The sequence below is a fragment of the Bubalus kerabau genome, chromosome 3 (genome assembly GCF_029407905.1).
Source record: "Bubalus kerabau isolate K-KA32 ecotype Philippines breed swamp buffalo chromosome 3, PCC_UOA_SB_1v2, whole genome shotgun sequence".
NCBI lineage: Eukaryota > Metazoa > Chordata > Mammalia > Artiodactyla > Bovidae > Bubalus > Bubalus kerabau.
The window spans coordinates 166724977-166745826 of NC_073626.1; the positions used below are offsets into that span (position 1 = coordinate 166724977).

The 20850-nt window shown below is 35.4% G+C and overlaps 1 protein-coding gene across 3 annotated transcripts in view; it reads right to left on the minus strand.

The window, feature by feature from the left end:
• The window catches only part of CUL3 (cullin 3), a 108725-nt gene that overhangs the window by 17129 nt on the left and 70746 nt on the right, over positions 1 to 20850 (minus strand). For all 3 annotated transcript variants that reach the window (XM_055573605.1, XM_055573604.1, XM_055573606.1), the window contains 7 exons: positions 13546 to 13706; positions 12774 to 12888; positions 9805 to 10033; positions 5736 to 5881; positions 4815 to 4991; positions 3250 to 3420; positions 2504 to 2611 (listed from right to left, as the gene is read on the minus strand). In XM_055573605.1, coding sequence (XP_055429580.1) covers positions 2504 to 2611; positions 3250 to 3420; positions 4815 to 4991; positions 5736 to 5881; positions 9805 to 10033; positions 12774 to 12888; positions 13546 to 13706 — 1107 coding nt within the window. The remainder of the gene's footprint in view (positions 1 to 2503; positions 2612 to 3249; positions 3421 to 4814; positions 4992 to 5735; positions 5882 to 9804; positions 10034 to 12773; positions 12889 to 13545; positions 13707 to 20850) is intronic.

The window sequence follows — 20850 nt, forward strand, 5'->3', positions numbered from 1 at the left end:
AAGAAAGCTCCATCAAGGTAGGGATTCTTGTCTATTCTCTGCTGAATACCCAGTGCCTAGAACAATGCCTGGCATAGAAACAGTGAGTTATTTGTTAAATTAAAGAGAGAAAGAACCTCAAGAACTATTGCTCTAATGGTTTGGACCTTGTATTTCTAGCTATTGTAGTATTATTTTTAAGCCATTCAGCTTATTTTCAAAGACACTACATGACAGAGACAAGTACCCAAAGACAAGGTACTGGAGAAGTCTGTCTGGATACAATTTGTTGATATAAATGAACAGAAATATGACAGCAAGGTGGTTTTCCTGTCCTTATCCCCATGAAAAAAATAAAACACAGGAAATAATGCACAAATACTTAAATTTATTTCAGCATAATAAATATGACTTGTCTAAATAAAGTATACAAGTATTCAGAATTTTAAGAAGGTATTTGTTATATGACTTCTGAAAGTAAACAGAAGAGTCATTCTATTTCAACAAGTCAGGAACCTTTAAGATAGTAACAGAAATATCTGAGGATTGGTGATGTTTTAAAAGGGTTCCAAGATTTCAGAAAGTTCAAGATTTGTTTTTCTCTGTCACTTTTCATCAAACCGTTCTAATGAAAATAAAGGTTTAGGAGACTTAAAGCTTAAGATGCTTAGTGTATAAACAATTACAAAATAGCCAGGAATTGTATGCAAATAATGGCTCTACAAAGTGGAAGCTGCAACAAGATCAGCAGATATATAACTCTGAGCATCTCGATAAGTACTCTACTTAATGGGTTAACAATTATAAAACAAATATTCCACCATAAAGTGCAGGATATATCTGAACAGTCAAAATGAAAGAAGAGAAAATGCACAAACTTCACAGAAAGAAAACAGAAAACAGAATCTGATGAAATGATCGTGTTGAATGATCCCGGTGCAAAAGAATCAGTTTAGTTCAGTCGCTCAGTCATGTCAGACTCTTTGCAACCCCATGGACTGCAGCACGCGAGGCCTCCCTGTCCATCACTAACTCCTGGAGTCTACCCAAACCCATGTCCATTGAGTCAGTGATGCCACCAGCCATCTCATCCTCTGTCTTCCCCTTCTCTTCCTGCCCTCAATCTTTCCCAGCATCAGGGTCTTTTCAAATGAGTCAGCTCTTTGCATCAGGTGGCCAAAGTATTGGAGTTTCAGCTTCAACATCAGTCCTTTCAATGAACACCCAGAACTGATCTCCAAAGAATGGTCAACAGTAAATAAAGATGGCAATTTTTCATTCAAAAGACCTTCAACTATCATAGAAAAGGTACTTGGACACTTAAAACAAAACAAAACAAAACAAAACAAAAACCCTAAAGGTGAATGCAGAGTTGAAAAACAGTTTAACAAAAAAGAGAAAATTCTCAACTTCATCATACCCTACTGAAATCTTCTCAAAAACTTCACTGGCCTCCAAAGTCTTACTGTAAGTTGCAGCTCACTGAACTTCTGGCAATCACAATACAAAAGCACGCTTACAACACACCAGCATCAGCATTGCTATTCTCAGCTCACCCTTTACCAACCCTGAGGATGTCAGGTCCATTTATCCTGATCTTTCACATGAATAAGAATAATGAGGTACAAGAAGCTCAGGTAACAATTATAAGACAGTACCATCCTAGGGTAAAGAAAAAGTATTAAAACTCAATAAGCTTGCCTTAGGGAGCTTCCCCGGAGGCTCAGCATAAAGAATCCGCCTGCCAATGCAGGAGATGCAGGTTCAGTCTCTGGGTCAGGAAGATCCCCAGGAGAAGGAAATAGCAACCCACCCCAGTATTCTTTGGAGAAGGCAATGGCACCCCCCTCCAGCACTCTTGCCTGGAAAATCCCAAGGACGGAGGAGCCTGGGGGGCTGCAGTCCATGGGGTCGCAAAGAGTTGGACACGACTGAGCGACTTCACTTTCACTTTTTACTTTTATGCATTGGAGAAGGAAATGGCAACCCACTCCAGTGTTCTTGCCTGGAGAATCCCAGGGACGGGGGAGCCTGGTGGGCTGCCGTCTATGGGGTCGCACAGAGTCGGACACAACTTAAGTGACTTAGCAGCCAGTATTCTTGCCTGAGAAAATCCCATGGACAGAGAAGCCTGGCTGGCTAGAGTCCACAGGGTCACGAAGAGTCAGACATGACTGAGCGATTATGCAACAAGAAGTTTGCCTAAGCCTGGTATTGTTTCCATAATCTGTAAATGGTTATAACATAACTCTATTTAGTAAATATTCAGTGCATTCCTTCAAGTAGGGAGGATAAACTAAGCTGTTTAAGAATAAGAGAATATATTTTAAGAATAGAAAAGTTAGAAAAACAGGTTGTATGGGTGAAATAATTTTTAAAGCACTCACAAATACATATGTTGTCTCTAATGACATTTAAAGAAATGACATCAGCAATTCAGTTATCTAAATGGATGAAAATGCCTATTACAAAAGACTATATATAAAAAACATTTACATAAGTAGAAATTAATGAAGAGTCTCACCCCAGTAGCCTGTAGATGTTGCCTGAACTCATCCATAGTTGTGTTTGAGATGCTCATATCCCTAAACATTCCTTCCAGTTTTGATGTGAATTGACATCCACATTCAGTCTAGAAGAAAAACACAAACATACACAAACAGATGATGGATTCTGTTATGAGGAAAAATACAACCTCTTCCATGTTACTGTCATCCTTTCTAAATCTTTCTAATAATAGTTGTTCTATGCCTGTAGGCACCAACTTTAGTGGGATTAATAACCTAAGAATTTTATTTTAAAATGCAAATTTCCAGACTCTGAGATTTTCATAAAGCCAACTGAAGGTAGGGCCCAGAACTCTGTGTTTTTAACAAGAAACACCCATATTAGGTGATATGGGTACAGGTGGCCTGTGGATCACACTGTGTGAAACAGAAGTGTATGTCATATTCCACTTACTGCTTTCCTTGTACTGATCCTCCCCCAGATTGCCATAAATGTATCTGCCTCACCAAGAGAAATTTCAGTACACTGTGAACGTCCCAGAACTTGAACAAATTGCAATACAACTTTCTCTTTAAAAAACAAAACAAAAAAACCCCACAGGTCCCTCAAAATCTAGCTTTGTTCATTTACAGAAACAAATATTTTATTTTTTTTTTTAGAAACAAATATTTTAAATCAATTATTTCCCAATTACTTGTTGGTGCTCAATTATGTGATAAACATTAGTTAAGGGCACTCCATTCCATCCTAAATACACCTTACCTTTAACTTAGAAATCATATTTTTTTCAGAGTCATCAGAAACACTTTTATTTGTAAGAAGTCTCCTTGCCAAGTGTTGCTTATAATAACGTTCAAATACATCTTTTTCTTGCATAAACCTAAAAAGGACCATTGCCTTATCCAATATTGTTTCTACTTCTTGTTCTGTTAGCTGTAAATCAATTAGAAGACAATTAACAATTACACAGCTTTAATTCTACAAAAACAGCATCACAGTTCAGTTTTAAAACAACATTAATAACAAACATAAATATCTGGCTGACCATGTCAGAAAAGAGATCTAACGTGAGAAAATATGGCCCACTTCCTACAGCTCGGTTCTTCCTTTCTGAACCAGTGCGACATGAATCACAAGTTGGAATGGCACTCCACTCCCCAGTGGGCTAACGCTGAAAGGGAGAGGATGATACATGGCTGGATTAAAGGATGACTGAGAATAGCTGAAATGAAATTTTAATCACATAAGAGAATTTTACAGTGCCCTGGCACTGTAAAACATATTGGCCAAAAGACAGTTATTTTTATATAAGCTCATTCAAAATCTAAATTGTTCAAACAGAAGCATAACAATATGTTATATTTCCCAAAGTAAAAAGGCCTCTTGCCCCTAATCTTTTAAACAAGGGCAAGATGATACTGTGGCAGGTTGTATTCAGTTTATATTAAAAATTATGGAAGACTACTTAGATGTGTCTTTTCTATTCGGTGTCCATGGTAATATTCCTCTTGTTTCTGTTATTATTACCTACTTGCTGTTTTGCCCTTATGTCTCACAAATCCCAAGATGAAGTCACCAAGACCAATTTACACATAATCCCAATCTGTTTATTTTGATTTTCTGTGCTATAGTGCACTTCCAAGATCCCAGATATATTATAAACACTTGAAATTGAGCTGCCATATATGCTATCAAAGTATTTTCTGATACTTATTCTAGACTAGGTCTTCGAATTCTTGACACTCAAGTACTACTGGATAGATAACCTCCAGAACCAGATAAGAGTAAGCAACATTCTATGTGCAATGCATAGCTGTTTTCTAGTTTCTTATTATCACTTATATATAACCCTCACAATCTAAAAGTTTATGGCTGTGTGGTTGTTTCTGACACCAACGACACATTAAGTGAAATGTCAAAGCACTTCTGACCACTTCAAGCACTTAAAACAATCCTTTCAAATATCACAGTGCACATTTAAGCATAGCAAAAGTGAAAAGTCTAAGTGTCAGTCGCTCAGTGCTGTCCAACTCTTTGCAACACCATGGACTGTAGCCTGCCAGGTTCCTCTGTCCATGGAATTCTCCATACAAGAACACTGGAGTAGACTGCCATTACCTTCTCCAGAGGATCTTCCCAACCCAGGAATCGAGCCTGGGTATTCCACATTGGAGGCAGATTCTTTACTTTCTGAGCCATCAAGGAAGCCCAAGCACAGCAAAAGACTTTAATTTTATATATACAAAATTGTCTAACCTTATATTTCATTTCCTAATGTTACATCTACAAATAAAACTTAATGTACTTTCAAATGCTTTAACACTTACCCCTTTGACTCCCTTTTTCAGCTTATCATCAATAAATAATGAGAGGTATTCAGGGGACCTGGAGTTGAGGTTGAGAAAATACTCAAAGTCACCCGCAATAGTCTGTTTAAAGAGCCTGTCGTTATTGAACGATTCCTGGAGGAAGCGATCAAACCTACTCTTCAGATCCAACAAGCCCTTCCAAATAAAAAAAGAAGAAAGAAATTTATGATACATGTTAATATATGTTCTATAAACAATACATGTGTAACTACACATTTATCTTTGACTTCGCTAGTAATAAATGTGTGCACTCAGTGTTAAATTTACAGATTCTACGTTGTTATTTTCGAGCCTATATCTAAAAGCCTGTATTAAAAACATCAGTGGTGAGAGAAGTATTCTATCTTCCATTTATGTATTACTCTACTGAGGGTGAAACAAAGATCCTTTTCACCGTTTCTCCCTACCTTCCTCTATCTTGACTGAATGGGTGAGCCTGAGAAAATCAGCTTTAAAAATACACACAGAGAAAGCTTATTGTTGATACTAAAACATGAAAAATTTGAGAGCATAATATAGTTGTAATTCTGTTTGAAAGCAAAATATCTTGAAACAAAAAGTCACTAAAACAGTTATTTTTTCTAACACATGAGGGTATATAAACACTAAGGCATACAAAGAACAAACTTTCATTCTTGACACTATTTAAATAAAGTCTTCATCAGATAAGCTAATACATAAAAAGAAGTGGCTGAGTTTGGCTCCCTGATATAAACATACGTACTTTCCAAAATTCCTGAAATATTTACGATAATTACACATATTAACCTACCACTGGAACAATTCAGTCAAAATACATACTACATCACTTTGTAAAAGTGATCTTTTTAGCATGACATAATTACTTTATGATAAAGAGAATCTTCTGTATTTACTTACCTGGATATAGTCTACCGGATTCTTTCCTTCTCCTTCCTCAGAAACAAGGGCTTTACCTTGTTCCCTTAAATAGGAACTCATACACTCACACATCGTTTTCAAACCATTTGGCACACGACTAAATAACTTGTACATGCAAGCAAGGTCTGCAATCAGAATGAACACACAAATTGGCTACATTAAAGATTAAGAAAAAAAAAAACTGAATATCTGTTCATGCTGATTTGTGATATTTAAAGAAGCTCCATTATGATAATTTGATGACCACATAAAAAAACTACTAAAAAACAAAATTCTAGCAAAATGGGGGTGGGATGGGGGAAACTAGTTAATGATTATTATTGCAACTTGCAAAATACATCATACAGATGAGATACTAAGCATCAATAAACGGTTGTAGCAAGTTTTGGTTTGCATGGAAGAGATGTCCAAATAGCATAAGAAACAGTCACAAAAAAGGAAAACTGAACTTTTGGGTTCCTATGTAATTTATCCAATATAATTCTAATTTAGAAACTAGTAATACAACAAAACTATCAAAAGAATAACTTTAAATTTGGTATGTCCAATTAAAAAAATAAATGTGGTTTAACTGACAGTTAATGTAATAAAGAGGAACTTTAAAAACCAAGAAAAGTCTTACAGGTATTTTGAAGCATGTCTATCTCAAAAGTTCAATGCCAATAGTGGCAAGAAATAAATTTCATTACACATCATGGTAAAATTCATGTGAAATTTACAGTATAAACTCCTCTATGTTTTAGTATTTTCCTCCGAGCAATCCCTAGTATTTTTTAGGAGGTGATCTAAGCCAATATCTGTATTTGAAAAACTGGCGTATCTCACTACATTGTTTTTATTTAGAATGAAAATTCTAGACTGCCTTTTACAGAAATAAAAGGTGGAGTTGAGATACTGCTTTCCTGTATGTCTAATGTATCTCTGAAATAAGAACTTACTGGAAGAATACAATGTCAAAACTTTACAATGATATAAAAAAAGGTTTTATAACTGAGAACTTTTAAAAATGGAGTTAGAACAGCACCTTCTAGATCAGGGGCTGTTTTCTGTAAAGCATCAGACAGTAAACGTTTTAAACCATGGATCATATGGTTTTTGTTCCAACTACTCAATGTTGCCATTATAGCCAGAAAGAAGCCATGGCTAATACATAAATGAATGGTCATGACTGTACTTCAATGAAACTTGATTTATAGACACTGAGACCTAAAACTTATATAATTTTCATGTGTAACAAAATATTACTCTTTTGACTTTTTTTCCAGCCTAACTGGTAGTGGGCCAGATCTGACAGACAGGCTATAATTTGCCCACCTTGTCTGTATTTATAAGAGCAATTTAGATCCTAAAAATACATGGATGCAACTTTTATAAAAAGGGCTTCAAAATTTTTTTCAGTGACTTTCAAAAGTTTTTGGACAAACTTTTTTTGAAATGACTTTCAAAAGTTTTTGGACAAAGTATTCTCATCAACAATATATGTCCAAAATAATCCACACAGAGCAAATCTTATAGTATCTCACATTTGGTATAAATTATAACCAAGTTGGCCCATGTTAAAAATAAATATTAAAAATGCAACAGAAATTTATGGATATGTACTAAAGTAAGCATTTGTTATCAAATACCTTAACAAAACAGTTTCCAATTTTGTGTTCTTTATTCCTATGCTATTATAGTTTTGTTTATATGTTGTATATTTAACTGTATATAAACTAATAAAATTTCATTATATGTAATCCATTGTAAATAAATGGATGGCATAGTGGAGAAAGTGAAAGAGAAGAAAAATTATGCGGCAAGCAATTAAATATTATTTGTTTACACTGAAACAATAAAATGATACTATCTGAACTTAATTTCATAGTGCCATATGCATTTCATGATCAATCCAACTAATCCTCTACTCATGGTGGGAAAAAAAACTTTCACTTTCTGATCTATAAGACATTTGGCTTCATAATGGTGAAGTTGCATCTCTGACATATTCTTGACATACTGTTCAAGAGCAGGTCCTAGCATAATTAAGACATTTTGCAGTTAGGTTTCTAGTGGAAAGCCAGGAAAACTGAAGCCATAATTTTTAAATTTAATTTAGCATCACAGAAAGCTGCTTACTTGCTGAGAACATTAAGCACTAAACAGAAATTATGGTAAGTGGCTATTCTGATACTCCACCATTTAGGTGCTTATTAAGCAGTTGCCACGTGTTAGATATACTTAATGCCTTTAACACAAGTCTCCATGCAGGCTACAGATACTATAATTCAGGTGTGCTCAATCATCTCTCCATCAAACATTTCCTAGCCTCTTAATCTTCAAGCACATTTAATCTCCCAACTCTTGGCCACCCCCACCAAACATGAATAAGAAAGCATTAACTCAGTTAACTAAACAATACATTAGAAAATTGATTCTCATTGTGTTTAAGTAAGGAAAATTGCTTTTCATAAAGTCCTAATCTGCCAGAGATCATTAAGATTGGGGTCATCAAACTATAGCCCATGGAACAAGTACAGGCCACTGCTTGTTACTAAACAGTTCACAAAATAAGAATGCTTTTCACATTTTAAATGGTTGAAAAATAAAAATCAAAATTTTATAAGAATACAAGTTTATTCATTTACGTTATTGTCTATGCATACTTTCTATTATAGCAGAGATGGGTCGTTTACTGTATGGTCCACACCCCTAAACTATTTATTCTCTCTCCTTTTAGAAAAAAATTTTGCCAATCCCTGACTTAAGACAATGGGCATCCAGGAGTAGCTTATTTTGGAAAATATCCTTAAAAATGATTTTTGTTTTGCTTTTACAAAAAAGCTTTATCGGAGTGTTTTTAAAAAGTAACTTTCTCTAGCTTAATAAAGACGACAAATTTACATGCAACTTTTCTGGAAGTTAAAACATATATAGAAACATAATCATCTGAAAATACAAGGCAAAGATTCCACTAGAGGAAGAATGGAACAACCTCTCTTCCTACTATCTTTCTTTTCCCTTCTCTTACGTCTTCCTGTCTTTTAAATTATTAACTTAAAAAATTGTTTCACTCCCTACCTAGGGAGTCAAGGTAAGGTCATAGGTCATAGGCAGTATGTATTTCTTTTATAAGTATGTGGCTAAAATGTTGCTAAGACTTCACCCAGCACCAGATTTACTTTTTAATACCATGTGCTCTATGTGCTCCTCTGCTCAGTCATGCCCGACTCTTTGCAACCCCACAGATGGTCCACCAGGCTCCTCTGTCCATGGGATCTTCCCTGACGCAGGGACTGAACCCACATCTCTTGTGTCCCCTGCACTGGCAGGCAGATTCTTTATCATTAGCACTACCTAGGAAGCCCTTTTATTACTGTATCAGTGACTTAGCAAGTTATAGTTTTAATGTGAAGCTTCAGAAATTAAGAAGGAGGACAACATAACTGTTCTTAGTAATTTGTCCCAGGGTATTCCCTATCACTTTAGGAAAATAAGGTAAATAGTCAAAAAAAGAGTAAATGTTAGTTATCTCCAAAATGTTTACTTGTAAGCAATACTCCTTTCTCCTTTTTCAGTCTGTAACTTAAGAGTTCATCTAAACACGTCAACATGGAAGACACATAAATTTTTGCATTTTTGGTACCCTTATCACAACCAACTCCCCAAAGGAATGCATACAAAAATTTAAGACTGGAACTTCAGACTGTGGAGAGTGTGGATGAAAAAAAGAGTCTAAATGCCCTGGCATAAAAAAATAAAGTACAGGAGCAGGTCAGGAGCTCACCAGCCTCATCAACATCATTAGGCTTATCTTCTGGGTTAAGAAAAACACAAAGTGAGGAGACTGAAGATGAAAGAAAAAAGCAGCTATTCAATTCACTAGCAACATCTAGAAACCTTATTAAGTGTAAAGCTTTACTGTAAAATCCTATCAAAGTACCAACAGTGATAAAGTAATCAAACATCATGACTTCTTGAAAACTGATATTCATAATCTTCAATAGAAAAAAACGAGAACCTGGCAGACCTACAAGAATTTAATTGTTTTTCAATTGCTAACACTTACCTTCTGTCTTGCCATTTTTCAACATATGTACTAGTCCCGAATTCTCCATTTCTACTATAGTTTTCATGTGCTTGGAAATGAGTTCCCTCTCAACCACCTTTACAATCGGCTCTTCAGTTGATTTGTCAAGGCAGTGCATCACTCGTTCTATTTCTTCATTAATTCTAGCTTCTACTTTCTTTATATATACTGAAGCACTGTTTTCTGCTAGAAATTTCTGGCTTTCCATCTGAAAACAAAAAGCATGATTTTTTTCTTTTTTAAACAAAGCAGCAAAATGTGCTTCTGCTTTCAACTCTGTTTCTACAGTGTTTCTCATAAACCAAACTAAATATCCCAAACACTATTAACATTTTATATACTGTCTATAAATACTCCTAGCATCAGCATATCCTTTAAAGCATTACATACAACTAAATTAATACATTATCCTTAAGCAGCATTTTTCAAACTTTGACAGTGTATTCCGAATAGCAGAAAAAATAAGCATATGCCAGTAAAAGTTGAAACTACAGAATGAAGCATCTGACCTCAAGTGAGAGTGAAAAATTCTTTGTTTTAATGTAAAATTATGCCTAAAAAGATTCATCCTATTTATCACACAGTTTTGCTGCCATACTGGTAGTTACTAAAGTCCTCCTGCCACCCTACTCCCACTCTCAAAGGAATATATATAAAGTCTGAGAAAGAGCTTTTCAATAACTATCAATCTTGTCTGCTAACACCAGTCTTACAGAGAAATCTCATTAAGTTTTAAATGCTGACCCTACTAACTTTAACCTCATAGTAAAATTAGCAAATATATCTAAGAATTATATAATGTTAGACATATTAATATAAATGATATACAAATGTAATAGTATTTTCCATTCTCTTAATAAAAAGTAGTTTGAAATAATTAAAGTTTTTAAGTATACACATTATCACACCAAACAAAAATCATGGTGAGACAACCACTTCACTGTTACATTAATATATATATCACTGTAATATATTTTAGAAACCTGACAATTTTCTACTTTATTTCTACACTGTAATGAAAGAAGTTAAAACAAATGCAAATGTAAAAACACTGTCAAAAATATCCAGAACTAGTTGTTGCGTTATTAGAAAATAGTTTCCTACATCATAAAATTAGTATTTCATAAAGCATGGTTCAGGCTTATCAGTACAGGCCATAAAAATCTTCCTGATAGGTTACAAACTGATTTTTAAAAACCGTGGCGGGGGTGGTGGTAGGGTGATGTGGGCGGCAGTGTCCATGTACATTCTTTTGTTTCTTTATTGGTAAGTGACAGCAAAATTTCAGGAGTCCCACATTTATATACACCCAATACCTGGAGCTGGAGAAGACAATGGCACCCCACTCCAGTACTCTTGCCTGGAAAATCCCACGGGCGGAGGAGCCTGGTAGGCTGCAATCCGTGGGGTTGCAAAGAGTTGGACACGACTGAGTGACTTCACTTACACTTTTCACTTTCATGCATTGGAGAAGGAAATGGCAACCCACTCCAGCGTTCTTGCCTGGAGAATCCCAGGGACAGGGGAGCCTGGTGGGCTGCTGTCTATGGGGTCCCACAGAGTCGGACACGACTGAAGTGACTTAGCAGTGGCAATGCCTGGAGAATCCCAGGGAGGGGGAGCCTGGTGGGCTGCCGTCTCTGGGGTCGCACAGAGTTGGACACGACTGAAGCAACACAGCAGCAGCAGCAGCAGCAATGACTCTTAATGCTGGGAGGGATTGGGGGCAGGAGGAGAAGGGGACGACAGAGGATGAGATGGCTGGATGGCATCACCAACTCGATGCACATGAGTTGGGGTAACTCCGGGAGTTGGTGATGGACAGGGAGGCCTGGTGTGCTACGGTTCATGAGGTCGCAGAGAGTCGGACACGATTGAGCAACTGATCTGAATGGCTCTTAAAAATGACCTACTGTAGAGTAACTGTAACTTTCTGCTTATTTTTAAAAAGCTTATTACTGAAATTGAATAGTAAGGTTTTAACTGAGTCTACTTTAGCAGTACTACAAAGCTCCTACTATAAACTGCTCAGATGGTTGAGGCTTTCAGGAAGAATGCCCAATTACCATGACTCTATAAAGACTGTCTCATCTGTCACAGTACTCAGTCATTGTTATTTCATTACAAATCAGTACTAGTTTATCCTTACTTTTGGCCATTCAGTTGGTTTGGGGTTGTAGATACAGCTGCAAATTTGTATCTTATAATGTCCTCATCAATAGCTTTTAAGACATATAGATGCACTATGGGATCATACCTATTATCTAATCTATATTTACTAATAAATTACCAAAAGCCTGAATAATGAGACTTTATTGGTGATGTACTGCCTGTGAATTTATGGCAAATTACAGTAACATATAAATATTATAAAACTTAAGGTTATTCCTTAGTTTCTATGTTTTAGAAACATATAAACATAAAATTTGTTAAAGATTTTTCTTTTTGATGGGGACCATTTTTAAAGGTTTAATTAAATTCGTTACAACACTGTTTCTGTTTTATGTTTTGTTTTTTTGGCAGAGAGGCACGTGGGATATCAGCTGCCTGACCAGTGACTGAACCCACATCCCTGCACTGGAAAGCAAAGTCCCAACCACTGGGCCATTAGGAAAATGCATTTAATTTTAAAAAATCATAAAACAATGAAATCCTATAAAGCAATTATCCTTCAATTTAAAAATAAATAAATTAAAAAAAATCATATGTCTAAGTCCAACCTCTTGGATTTATTTCCAATAAGCTCCTTCACTGGAATGTGAGCATGTAGGGTTGGTGTGCTGAAGGGTATAAAATTTGCATTCTTTTCCCCAATGGGCCTCAGGACATAAAGGTCAAAGTGTTTAAATTAGTAACTATATTTGGTAATCTTAAGAACATCTTAAAAGTATGCATTTATATCTTATACAAATAAATACATAAGATATTTGTATCTTATAACTGATTACCTGAAAAAACTCTGCAGACATTTCCAAAAAAGGAGCCTCAAAATCTTCTTCATAGACTGATCGTCCTTCGAGACCTAATATCATTAACATCTGGCAAGCATTTCTTATTGCGCCTCTGTCAAAAGAAGTTAAACCACTTGATAGTAAAAACACATTAAAGATTCACGTGAAACATGCAACAGAAGTAGCTAGAAAGACTTTCAGAACAACTTTAATTAAAGTGCTCAATCTCCCATAAGCAACCGATTTATAACATGAGGATTTAGAACAATTTTAATTGGAAAGCACACTGTATAGTTCTTTATCTCGAGTTGTCCTCAAGCTGTTTAACTTAGAATATGACTTAACAAAACGGGTACAAGTTCTCAGTCATTTTAGACTATGTTCGACATTTTTTTCTTCACATACATTAAGAATAAATGCTAACCAAAAGCCCCTTCAAAAAAAGACAAAGAGACAAACATGTTATCAAACAGAAAAAAGAAAAAGAACAAAATGTCAGCATTAAAAAATACACAAAAAAGAAAAAAGATTATTGGTTGATTTGCTTCTTAAAGATATATTAAACAAAAGCTTTAGGATGGTTTCTTCTAAAAATAAATGTCTGCTTTTCAGTTAAAATCTAGCTAACTTTGCTAACTGTGATATAAGGTTTTTGAGTATTTTTATAACATGCTGCTGCTAGACAAACTTAAAATTAAGACAGTGAATCAACTCTCAAGATATAACCACTAAAAACCGAAACCCAAAGAGTTTAGAAAGACTGTCATACCGGTCTACAACCTCTCCTTTCCGCTCCCTGGCAATCATATCCAATAGCGTCTGCCGGAGATGATCCCTAATACACCCATAGCGTACAACTTGATCTCGGAAAATAATTAATCCCAAATTGTAGACATTCTCCACATTATTTTGTTGTACATATACACGGTCCTGCAGTTAAAAGAAAATCATAATATAAACATTAGTACAACTCTTGTGTACAGAAAAATAATCATTTTGTGTTACAAAAACAAAGGAAATAAAATTTCAAGTGGTCAATTTTTCAGGTGAGAAACACTTCAGACAGCATGGAATTTTCTAGTACCTCCCAAGTTATATAAAAGTTATACATAGTTAAGTATTTACTATTTACAATGGCTACCGAAACAATGGCGATAGGTGAAGATCACCCATTTACCATAAGTAAAAGGGAGGAAAAAAAAGCACTCCACCCAGGGAGAGAGACAAGTCAGCAGAAAGGAGAGAGGAGAAAGGCAGACAGCAGGCAGGCAGGTCTTCCCTTTTCTCCAAAGCCATACCCTGCATGAACATGGTTCTTATTTTTCTAAATACTGTACATGAAGGTGATATTCTTTAAATAAAATCGAGAGCTAAATGAAATAGAGATACATGTGACTTAAGCTGGCTGCTTATTGGTAAATGTTGCTGCCAAGTCGCTTCAGTCGTGTCCGACTCTGTGCGACCCATAGACGACTCTGTGTGACCCATAGACGGCAGCCCACCAGGCTTCCCATCCCTGGGATTCTCCAGGCAAGAACACTGGAGTGGGTTGCCATTTCCTTCTCCAATGCAGGAAAGTGAAAAGTGAAAGTGAAGTCGCTCAGTCGTGTCCGACTCTAGCGACCCCATGGACTGCAGCCTACCAGGCTCCTCCGTCCATGGGATTTTCTAGGCAAAAGTACTGGAGTGGGGTGCCATTAAATGTTAAAAGTTCCTAAATGCTTATAACAGAGCAGCATTCAGTATTACATAATTAAAACACCCCTGGCTAATGCCATTTCGGATTATTTATTAGTAGTCAGTCATCTTACTTTCAAGTTCTTACCAGCATGCTTACCAGTGTTTCACTTAATATAGCACAGATAATCCAAAATTATTGGTCATAGAAGTCTCATTTTGTGAAATACTTAGAAATCTGTATTTACATCAAGATACATTGAAATAAAACTACTCTTTTTCATTTACAAAAGGATTAGTAACAGAATTCCATTCTGTTCTTAACCAGGATGTCTCTGGGCTTTGGTGGGTCTGCAAACTTTGGAAGTTTTAAAAATTATTTTGTGTTTGTTCATATTAATACATAAGTATTTTGGAAAGAGTCCATAGCTTTCACCAGATTCTTAAAGGAATCTGTAATCCCCAAACAAGATCCACTAAACTCTATCTCTGAACTTTCAAAGGAACACTGTACTAAAAGCAATACCAAATAAAGTACGAGGTAAGTAAACATGAACATCATATCATAATAGGCATTAAATGGTACTCATCTTTTTTTTTCCAATGGCAGGAAATGACATTTCTATTTGTTTTTATGTAAAAATACAAATATACAAAATGCAAACATATAAAATTATAGTTGTACATAAAATATAGTTGTACATAAAATATACTCATGACCTTTCTAACCAATTTTTATCTAATTTTTTGAGAGTAGTATAGCCTCTCTTCATAGACACTATTCCGCCAACTTTCATTCATCTCAAACAATGGTCCATTCCTACGCTACAAGGAAAGCTGCTCTTTTGTTAATCTTTGGTGCTCACTTTCTACATTTTATACCACATTTTTCAAACTGTGGTAGCAACTTCAGTTAAGTTCAAAATTTTCACCAGTGACTTCAATAAATTCCTGAATTTCACACTTCTTTCCTCGAGATCTTAAATTCTAAGTTTCACCCTGTGCACATCCCTCTTTTTTAAATGGACTCACTTTTACTGAAGCTTACTCATGAACTTCAAGGTCCAACTCTCCCCCACCCTCCAGTATCATCCTGATTCTGGCTTACTTTTCAGCATGAAACAAAACGTATTCAATGAAAACTAACAAAAACCCAGTAATTCATAAAGCAATGAGAATTATTTTTATTATAAAAACAGTCACTCCAATTAAAGCATAAATTATTTATAAATTTGATTTTTTCAATTTTGAACATAAATATCTATGACACAGAATCTGGACCAAATATAGAATCACTCTTACCCAATGCCACCAAAACCAGTTAACTGATTAATTAAAGTGGTAAAACAGGAAAACCATTACATACATATACACACACACACCACACTTGCACCTTAAACATTTTATTTTAAAACATGTGCGTGTTCACTAAAATACTTTTTATTTGAACATGCATCCTGTTATTAGAGGTCAATGCTGTCTTTCTCAAATATACTCATTCAATGTAAATTGTCTAGCATTTCCACTTTCAGTTTTATTAAGATGGATTGTGACCAGAGACAACCGTGAAGCAATCTAACTGTAAAAGGCCTTCTAAATTTTTAGTTTCCACCCTAGACTTTTAAATTACCAAATAACCCAATATTTAGCGATTTGCCTTTGTCAAGTCTTTCCAAAACATTCAATCTAGTCTGCCAAATAACAAACTGTATTGTTTTACACACTATTCTATTGATTGACACAATATAAAATTATGTAGAAACAGGAAGTACAATTAACATAAGTAAGTTTGAAAAAAAATACAAGTGACTCTCAGTAAGGAAAGCTCAACTGAAAAGAACAAGACAAAGATACACTGAAAAGTAGTGGGATAGCACTGAGAGAATGTCTACCAATCAGGCTTTTCACGGCTAGAGCAGAAAGTACTGTCAATTCTAGCAGGTACTGTTAAGCTTCAATGTATTACATGCCTCTGTGACTGTCAGCACATCTTGTAGGAGATATATAACATACATATACATATTAGCAAAGTTAACATATGCCTTCTAAAATACCTCTTTCTTAAGAAACCAAATGTTTCTAATTTAGGCTAAGAGAAATGTCAAAGAACTAGATTGGATTTTATTGGTTTTGGTGAAAGGCAATTACCTTTAAGAATTACAGAACAAAAGATGGAGCAATGTAACCTTCAGAGTAAATTAAAAGTGTTAAAGTGAAAAATTTTAACGTTCCCCCTTTTGGCTTTATTGTAGTTAATTTATATGCCATAAAAAATTCACTCATTGTTAAGAGTATGGTTCAATAATTCACAGTCCATTTCTATACTGTGTAATCACTGCAATAATCCGGTTATAGAATATATTTCCATCACTCAAAAAATCCCTCCAGCCCTTCTGACATTAATTGTCACTATCAGCACCTCTGCTTTTTCTATAATTTCCTTTCCTGGACATTTCATAGAAGTGGAATCATATAATATGTAATCTTTTTGAGTCTCATTTTTTACTAAGCATAAGATTGCTAAGGTTCATTAATGTAACACATATTACTATTTCTTTCCTCTTCAATGCTGAATAGTATTCCACTGCATGGATATGCCACATTTAGTTTACCCATTTATCAGCTAATGGATATCTAGGGCTGTTTCAGTTTACCAGTTGTTTCCAGTCTCCTACAGGTAATGTTGCTTTGCACACTTGGCTACAATCTTCTTGTAGGATGTATGCCTTCTTTTTTTTTGGATATATTTCTATGAGCAGAAGTATTGGCCACATGGAAATAGCCAAATTGCTTTCTAAAGTGGACATGTCAGTTACAGAATTCTTCTTAAGATGTCTGGCCCTACCATTAACTGCTGGTTTAATCCTGAGTAAATCATTTATCCACTCTGGTCCTGGGTAACACAAAGGGCTGGTAAAAATACTCTCTAAAACTCTGATTTCCTTTGAAGCTTAACTCTCTGATCAAGACTTAGCATATACTAGGGATCAAGACATGTATCACTATTACTCCTTTCCTTCTGTTATCAGTCTCCTCTGGCCTGGGTTTTTCCCCTCTCAATCCTAAACACAGTGATGCTATCATTCTATAACCATATGGACTAAGCTATGCTATGCTATGCTAAGTCACTTCAGTCGTGTCTGACTCAGTGCGACCCCACAGACGGCAGCCCACCAGCCTCCCCCGTCCCTGGGATTCTCTAGGCAAGAACACTGGAGCGGGTTGCCATTTCCTTCTCCAATGCAGGAAAGTGAAAATGAAGTCGCTCAGTCGTGTCCGACTCTTAGCGACCCCATGGATTGCAGTCTACAAGGCTCCTCCATCCATGGGATTTTCCAAGCAAGAGTACTGGAGTGGGGTGCCATTGCCCTCTCCACATATGGCCTATAGAAACTGCTATCTTGAGTCTTCTGGCAAAAAGACAGAAAGGGAGTCTGGTGCAGCTAATAAGCTCTTCAGGTATACTGCATACAGAGACAAACAATGCTTCCGAGTAGGAGAAGCCAGGTATAATGGGACCACATGGCTGGGGTATTCAAGGAAATCACACAAAATTTACATCCATGGAAAATGACTGAGGACAAGGGAAATACTGATGCTAAACCCTGTCTTTCAATGTGAGACTGTCAAGGTGTATATAATGATCATAATTAAATAACATAATATTAAGAAAACCTGTTAACCCTGAAATATGATTATGGATACCAGAGAACTAACAAATAGAGAAGGAAAACCTGCAACCTTGAGTGTGGCTACTTAAAATGAGTAATACCAAATGGTCATTTATATTGTTTGGTACATGTGATTGATAGCCATTAAGCAAAATAAAAGCTACACATGCACACATTTAGGTGTTTACATGTGCACGAACAATAATGCAGGCACACATTCACAATAAACTTGTGATCTGCACAATAAATATTAAAATATTTGCTGAATGAACGTGCTAAATCTTTTTACTGTTTATTAAGCACTATCAGAAGGACTTCAGCCTGTGGGTACACAAGAGCATTTCGTAACAGATTCTAATAGGAATCTTTGTTAAAATGTTCTGAAAAATCCATGTTTCATCACTACAGAGATAAAACTACATTTAAAATCTCTATGGTTCCCTCTCGGGAACTGCTATTCCTAGGCTAAGCAAACCTTTTCCCCTTAACTGATAGCTTCACCGAGACATCTAATTCACCTTGATACCTAAATACCTAACTAATATATAAGAGGTCAAACTCAGAATGCAAAAGTATTCTCAGATGGTCCAAGACACACTATGCAAAAAGAAAATTTTTTAGGAAAGCTAAATCTATGCAAAGTCAAGAAATGACTGTGTAAGTGGGCTAAACAGTTTCATGAGTCAGGGATAAATAAAAACAAAACAGTAACAAAAATTTGGTAATTAAGTTCAAAAAGTAACTCATACTATTTAATTTACCCACAATAAATGGTTTGGGAAATATTTTTAATCAACAGTCATCATGTCATGAAAGAGCAAAGAAAAGAACAAATTATAAGCTCTTTCAGTTATCATTCATTTCTAGTCTCATTGAACAATGTTTTCTTGTAAGATTAAATGGGTACTCAGGGAGCAAATTCTAACCTTTGGGTAATAGTCAAGTCTGAAAACTCAGTACTACAAATATATATACAACATTCCTTTGCCTCAATTATAAAATTTAGGGCAGATCTTCATCATTTTTTTGCTTCAAATTCCAGTAGTTCAGTACTTTTGGTAACAACACTAAGGAACTAGGGGCAGTTATGGTTTAGTACTCGTTTGTCTACACTTTCCTGCTTGATCCCACTTATGACCAATGGCAGCTCTTTAGGCAAAGAGCACTTTTTGAATCGAAGTGTATAGCTCTGAAAGTTGGTTTATCAAGTACATTGCCAAGATGGTTAATAAAACTTAATTCTTCTCTCACTTTCACTCATTTTTCTTTCTCACATCTCAAGGCAAGATGACCTATAACTGCTTTCATTTATTTTTTTTACAGAAGAACAGAAAAACAGGGATGTAAATCAGGTTAAAAATCTTTATCAATACTAAATATTTATCCTACTAATAAACTAGAGATAAATCCTGAAAAATTATACTCATTTAAAAGAAAAGACACACACAAGAAAATACCGCTATAGTAAGTAGCTACTGTAGGTTTGAACCTACTTTCCCAAATTTAATCACCAGGCAATCTTTTACCAACAAGTAATAAATTTAAGTGTTTTCAAAAACAGGGTTCACTTTCTAACCACAAGTTAAGATGGATTAACACAATGAAGATAGAAAATTTAAAAACAAAACAAAACCCCAGAAAAGCAACAAACAGGTTCTATGGCAGAGTTTACAGTAGGGGTAAAAAAGTCTAATCAGAGCAACGTTTGAAGAAGTGTCCCAATATTCTTACAGAATGCTAGTGTCTGACTACATTGCTGAAAAGGCATCCATAAGATATGAAATAGTAAACTGCCCAGATTAATACCTCTGAATTTAACAGAAATGTTACTGGTTAATTCTGGATAAAGTGAATGAAAAAGCACAGAATACAGTGTCCAAAAACCTGGCTTGAAAACTTAGCTGCATAACTCAAGTTCAAAGTCATAATTTCCACCAATATAAAATGGGCCCCAATCTCCCTCTTGGGAAAGTGAAGGCCCTTTAAGGCTGTGCAGCTCCAAGAAATTCTATTATTTAAAAAAGTCTTTTTACTGAATTTGTTACAATATTACTTCTGTTTTATGTTTTGGTTTTTTGGCCATGATTGTAGGATCTTAGTCCCCTGAGGAGGGATGGAACCCACAGGTCCTGCATTGGAAAATGAAGTCTTAACCACCGGAACGACCAGGGAGGTCCCCAAGAAATTCTACTTTAAAATAATTCCCGTTCATCTCAAGAACTGTATCTTAGGATATGTGACAAAACAAACCCCTGGTCATGTTTCTCTAAAGCTATATAACTTGCACCGAATCACAAAATAAAAGCACTGTTTCCTACTGCAAAATTTCACCAATGTAATGGTGGGGAATAAAGCAACAACGCTAGAATACTGTCCCTATTAGAACCATAAGAATTTTAATAATGTGATTATAAGATTTTTAGAAAAGAAGACCTGTATCAGAGAAGCGATATCATTCAGTGTTTATAAGCACAGATTTATGAGCCAGACAGGCTGTCTTGATCCTATCTCTACCATTTACTAGGTGTGACCTTAACATCTGTGTGTTTCTTCAATATAAAATAACACCTATCTCAAAAAGCTATTATCACGTACTTTCACTCTTTGTCTTGAAAGAATACCCTGTATAAAACAAACTCCTTTGACAATAACTATAAAAGTAAGCTACAATAATACCACCTCACAGCCATCAAGATAATTACTATTAAAAAGAAATAATAATTCAA